Source organism: Bidens hawaiensis, unplaced genomic scaffold (assembly GCF_021521415.1).
Source record: "Bidens hawaiensis isolate Kalapana, Puna unplaced genomic scaffold, B.hawaiensis_p1.1 tig00037991_1, whole genome shotgun sequence".
Lineage (NCBI taxonomy): Eukaryota > Viridiplantae > Streptophyta > Magnoliopsida > Asterales > Asteraceae > Bidens > Bidens hawaiensis.
In genome coordinates, this window is record NW_027496638.1 from 46,303 (window position 1) to 52,732 (window position 6,430).

Genomic DNA, 6,430 nt, shown 5'->3' on the forward strand with positions numbered 1-6,430 from the left:
TGGTCGTTGTCAAATTAATCTAAACGAGTTGGATCCGGAATTAATTTTTGACGAACCGGATGAGTTGCCACAACCGTTAGAAAGAGATAAAGCCAAGGTAGCGGTACACGCTAACGGGCCCCACTAATACGATTTGGGGGATATGATAAGATAACTACACTAAGCATGTACCACTTCAACTATCATGTAGTTGCTTAATGAAATATCAAAATTCAAACATATCTATTGGTGTTTAAAAGCATAACTGAAAATAACTTAACTTCAAGCTGAAACCAAGTACACGCTAACGGGCCCCACTAATACGATTTGGGTTTAAAAAGGGTCCAAATATACACTAACCTAGAAACACAACAATAGCAAACCACTTCCAATATCTAATTAAGAAGCACCTTCTCCTTGACCTCTGAACAACTCCTGCAAAATGGAAACAAAATGATTTAAACAGTTTGAACTAAACCTTTTGAAAAAGATAAAAATAACTTAAAAATTGGTACCACTTTTTTTGCATTGACGGCCTGATAAAGGCGCTCTCGCCTCTCCCTTTGACACTCTCCACACCAACTTACAAAACCCTTTTGGTGTTTCCTCAACTCTCTAAATACAGAACTGCAAACAAAGAAACTATAAATACGTATATAAATAAAATAAATAATAACATTACATAGTAATATATATATATATATATATATATATATAAAACATTACATAGTATAATATAGGCAAAGTATAAAATGAAAACCCACTTGAGTTGTGAAAACCCTATGTAACATCGTTTTTTTTTATGGTTACATCTAATATATGTTGTTACATTTAATACAAAACATCGAAAACATTAAAAAAAATGTTTTGTTATTTTTTTTACATTTTTTTACTAATTTTTATTTATGTTTTCATGAGAGAGAAAGTGTAAATAAACTTTAACATTTTTTATTAACTTTAATTGTGGACAACAAGATTTAATCCTTAATTAAAAACATGTGGTTGAGAATGGGTTTTTAGAGTTTTCACAACTCAAGTGGATTTTTATTCTAATCTAACCCGTATAATATATATATATATATATATATATATATATATATATATATATATATATATATATATACCTTCTGCACCAGAGCAGTAAGTTGATCCTCTGGCCAGCTGTAGTAGCCCGGGCACCATGTCGGTGGCGACCCCTATGGATAACAGCATGCCCCGGGAAATGAGAGTAATCAAATATCTCCTATCAATTCAATTTAAAATAACTGTCATGGTTTAAGCCAAGCTTATTAACATTAAAAGCAAAAATAAAAAAAGGGCGAAAAAAAGAAAATTTCACTTATACCCTTACAAATTTATGAAATATAAGGTATGCCCAACCCAAACTTAAAATATCACATATATACCCTTAAAAGCTAGTTAAACTATCAGAGTGCGTTTGGTTGGCATGAATTCAATGGAATGAGAATCTTAATTCCAACTCTCAAATTGTTTGATTCACAGAATTTGTTGGAATTGGACTCTTAATTCCATTGTTGATTTGTTTGGTTAGCAAAGGAACAGAAATTGTAAATGAAATCCTTCAAATTCTTTTAAATATAGGAATTCAAAATCCTTCCACCACGTGAAGGAATTCAAGTAAACTCATTGGAATCTTCAACCGGTCCCTGATGTCGTAACCGACCCGCATCTTCTTGACCCGACCTGCCGTCGACCCAAATCGGCCTCTCAGGACCCGCAACATTTCGACCCATCCGACGATGACCCGCAATGTTTCGACCCGAATCGACCCATAACGTTTTGACCCAAACTGGCCTGCCAACCACCTGCAGCGTTTCGAGCCGATGCAGCCCGCCTAAAACCCGCAACAATTTAAAATAGTTTGGATCATCGGCGGGCCGGGACTGGTAGAAACGGTGAGCGTCATCGGCGGGTTGGTGGGAGGGGGGGGGATAGTGGGGGTCGGGGTGATTGTTTCCAATTCATTGGCCAACCAAACACATCAAGAATGGAATTAAGATTCCAATTCCATCAAATTCCCATTCCTATTGAAATGTTTAAATTATTCCAAATCCGATTCATGTGCAAATTCCAATTCCAAAACATTTCACGAACCAAACGCACCCTAAGATTTGCCCAATTCATTAAAATCATTTTGAGGAATGACCATTCTGCCCTTACTTTTCTTAAAACTTCAAATTTTCATATTACTATTTTTAACCTTATGATTTCATATTTACTATCAACAATATTTCCCTCAAAATATAATATCTATCATTTTAACTTTTGTTTTTTCTTTAAATATCTTTATAAATTGGGAGAATTTCTATTAAACAGAAGAATAACATACTTGCTTATTATTTTCCAGGGTTAACTACCACCAAAAAAGATGATTTTATTATAAATGTGGCCTGTTTGATAAATTATTTCATCTTATGTTTTTTTTACTATTTAATCCAGTAAAGTTTCTTATTACAAATCTGCAATACACGTAGACGGGAAAACAAGCAAGAATACAAGAAAAGATAATACTGTATATAAATTAAAAAATATATAAGCATCTTACAAGAATATTTTGGTGTTATTGCTTGAGCAAAAATCAACATATATCATTTAATATTAAAAAAAAAAGGTTAAAGAAGGATATATGGAAAAAGGGTAAAACTGTCACAAATAACAAAAATTAACAAAGAAGGGCAAATATTCTATTTAAGAAGTTTGTAACGATATATATGAAATTCTCAAAAAAATTTTAAACAAAAAAATTCATACGAAGATGATATGTACCTCAGGTAGTGCTTCTGTATTCATGTGTTTATCACATCGAACGCCTCTAAAATATAACTCTCCACCCGAAAATTGCTTACCTAAGCAAATATTCAAGGTCACCTCGGAGTCATCTACATGGAACCCTAAAAAGATGCAAAGGAAATTACACAAATTCAGGTATCAACGTTGGAAATATCTTAAATGGACTTTGTGCATTTGACAATTATAGTCCCTGTACTTAAGATATCTAATTTGATGGAAGTTGATAAACTCTAAACGGATAACATGTATATTGGTGGTTAAATGTAGAAACAAAAATGTCACAGAATAGGCTTGTAAACAAATAACACATTCAGTGAACTGTTCGTTAAAAGTTCAGCAGGAAGTTCGTTAATACGAACGAACATTAACAAAAAAAATTTTCATTTAGTTCAACGAACAAACATGAACGCAAGTCTCATTCGTTCATTTATGTTTGTGAACATCCGTTTATGTTCATTAGCTTACGTTTGTTTAAGTTCGTTCATTTATGTTCGTTTATATATTATTTAAACTTGTTACCGCTACAATTTAGCTTATTTACTTTTTAGGCACGACAAATTGATGTTCACCTTTACTTCTAATTGACGTTCACGCGGTTATGGTCGTTCATCTATGTTTAGTTATGTTCGCTCGTCAACTGCTTGTTTATACTCTTTAACAAACGAATATAAACAAACATAGGTGAACAAGAGCACACTTATTTTCTCAACAAACTAACACATACAAGAAAAACCCGTTTGTTTAATTGTTCATGCTCGATCGTCTGTAAAGTTAAGGTAAAACAAACACAAACATGTCCCGTTCGTGAATCGATGAAGAGATGACATACCCAATTCAATATCTCTATTAAAACCATACTCCACCACAAATCCATGATGTGAATCAAGTGCAAATCCTCCAACGTCAGCAAAAAATACTGCACAAAATTTAAAACGACAATTATGATGACATGATTGGCCTGCTTTTACTTAAATAATATTACTTCGTATAGCTTACTTTTTGAGATATGTCTTATGAAATTTTCCATTAAGCTTTCAAGCATACCGTCCATTCCAAAATCATCTAGAACAGCCCCAAATTTATTCATCGTATTCGGGCGCATAACTCTGAATTTTGTTTCAAGAATCCATTTCTCAAAGTTTTCTACCTAAACTACAAAATACATTTAAAATTAGCATGTCTTGCGCCAGGTGGCATGAACAGAGTAGATGATAATACCTCAGCTGTCAACATTTCACAGAAACGAGGTTGCAGCATATTGAACGTATAAATTCCTGGAGCGGGTTCAGACATTATACTTCTAATACTTCCTTCTCGGAGGTGATCTTCGACCCTGAATGCTCTCATGAATGATGGCGTAAAGAAGTTTAGGGCGTCCAATTTATATAAATCTCTATATAAAGGCTGCAAGAAAAGAAGTGTATGATACATTACACCTAAAGAATATAATTAAAGAAGACAACTCAAAGTTTACCTGATAGCTTGATGTAATTTTCAGTCTGTATTCTCGGTGCTTGCGGACCTGTTGAAACAAAGTGATAAAAAATGATTAGTTGTTGCAATAGATTTAACATTTAAGTCTTGAAAACAATACTCATACAAAAGAGAAAGCACTATATGAGCATATTGTATGTTTGAGAACTGAGACCAGATTTACTATGATAATGAACCAAGATCATAAAATTTGTACATAATAACTGGTATATCATGACTATATACTGAAAACTGATAGTGGTCACTTGAACTAACAGTTATATTCAATATGACTACATAACATGCATAAAAATATAGTTCAATGCTTGGCTATTCAAAAGGGAATCACAAAAAAGTTGGGAACTAGGGAACCATGCCTTTTACATGTAAAAAAATAATAAAAATTTCATTATACATGTGAAAACACATTTACATAATATTTTTAGAGCTTTTACATATAAACACATATAGAAGCGTTTTCATAAGAAAAAAATTATAAAAAATCAGCTAAAAAAGGTGAAAAAAATATATTTTTTTAACAAATTCTTTTTATTGGAATGACTTCTACATGTATTTATAAGCAAAAGCTCAAAAAAAAGATTATGCTAAAACTAATTTTTTACATGTGAAATCCAGCTTTATTTTATTTTTTTACATGTAAAAGGCATGGTTCCCTAGTTCCACACTTTTTTAGAGTTCCCCATTGAACCCTCCCCATATTATACGCACACACACATATTTATATATATGAAAATTTATATATAATTTTCAATCCGATTAATCCCTATTAATCCCCAATTAACCGCTAGTCGTTACCCCACCGACTAGTCTCTGATTAATAGCTATCTGGTCAAAATTGAAAAATTTATATATAAATTTCGATCCGATTAATCGCTACCCCAAAGAGCAGTCGCCAATTAATCCCTATTTGGCCAAAATCGATCAAAATGGAAAAAGTTATAAATAAAAATATTGGTATCGCATATATATGTATATTTGAAACTTTCCATAAAAATTCCAATCTGATAAATCGCTAGTACCAACCCCACTGCTAACACTTCAAAACCTAGGGCACACAATGCTATCTACAAACACCCAAATCCGTTAAACTCACCCGATTACGCTCGCCATCCGTCGAATACCGACACAGCACCTCCCGCATGTACCTATACTTGGTCTCCCGATTAACACTCAAGAGGTTCGGCGGGAGGTAGCGCTCGAGCGAGCTGAAGAGCAGCGGGCTGAACTCCGATTGAACGTCGTCGTAGGTGTCCGGCTGGTGGTCCGGACGAGGGGTCACTCGGAGGCGGAAATTGGAGTTCATTGGCAGTGAGCCGATTCCGTTGCCATTGGGGACTGGAACGGAAGATGATGGTGAATCGGTGCGTCGATCGGCCGTACCGTCAGCAGGCATCGTGGATTTGGTGACTGTTTGATGAGATGAGATTAATGCATGTTTTAGGGTTCAGTGGTGTTGTGTTGTGTTGTGTTGTGTTGTGTTGTGTTGTGTCTGTTTGCTGTGAGGGTTGATTAGATATTTATGTGTTAACAATGGTTCTTTTACTTTATGTTCGTTTTTACAAATGTCCATAAATAAAGCATCAAGTGGGTAACAATTTCATATTTAAAGTTAGCCACGGCCGTGCCCGGCTAACTTTGGTGAACTGTGTGTCCCATTATTGTATGGATTTAACAAGTTTCGGATTTAACGAGTTTGAGGAAGTGAAAACCACTCGAACCGATGACTATGAATCAAAACCGTTTAATTATTAGAATGATGTAGAAGAAATATTGTTTGAGCACGAGCAATCATCAAAATAATTTTTGGATTTCACAAGGTTGTGGTTCGGTTTCTTGAGATGAGAGAACCCGACAACCAAAATACAATGAGCAAATGTTAGTTTATGGAATTCCTCTTTTACAGTGGGGAATGATATGTGAGTTTGATGGGTTTTATGTTCACCACATCAAGCGCATTTAAAATGGATCATTCCACCACTCTAACTAACTAACTAACTGAACTACAAACTAACTAATAACTACAAGAATGACTAGACCATAATGATGAGCATCATTGTCGTCAACAAATACCGAAGACGACAAATATCGAAGCCGCCATTCAAAAATGATTCTTTGGTTTTTTTTTTTGTCTAGTTTATATTTCTTT

The 6,430-nt window shown here is 34.1% G+C and overlaps 1 protein-coding gene across 1 annotated transcript; it reads right to left on the reverse strand.

Moving 5' to 3' along the window:
* Positions 1 to 230: 230 nt before the first annotated feature.
* Positions 231 to 5,680, reverse strand: LOC143589869 (2-oxoglutarate and iron-dependent oxygenase domain-containing protein CP2-like). The gene is made up of 9 exons (XM_077070508.1): positions 5,378 to 5,680; positions 4,265 to 4,312; positions 4,009 to 4,194; positions 3,787 to 3,937; positions 3,620 to 3,706; positions 2,767 to 2,891; positions 1,104 to 1,222; positions 495 to 606; positions 231 to 414 (listed from the first exon to the last, which is right to left on the reverse strand). The coding sequence occupies exons 1-9, from the start codon at positions 5,675 to 5,677 to the stop codon at positions 379 to 381; spliced, it is 1,164 nt and encodes a 387-aa protein (XP_076926623.1). The 5' UTR covers positions 5,678 to 5,680; the 3' UTR covers positions 231 to 378.
* Positions 5,681 to 6,430: the final 750 nt, after the last annotated feature.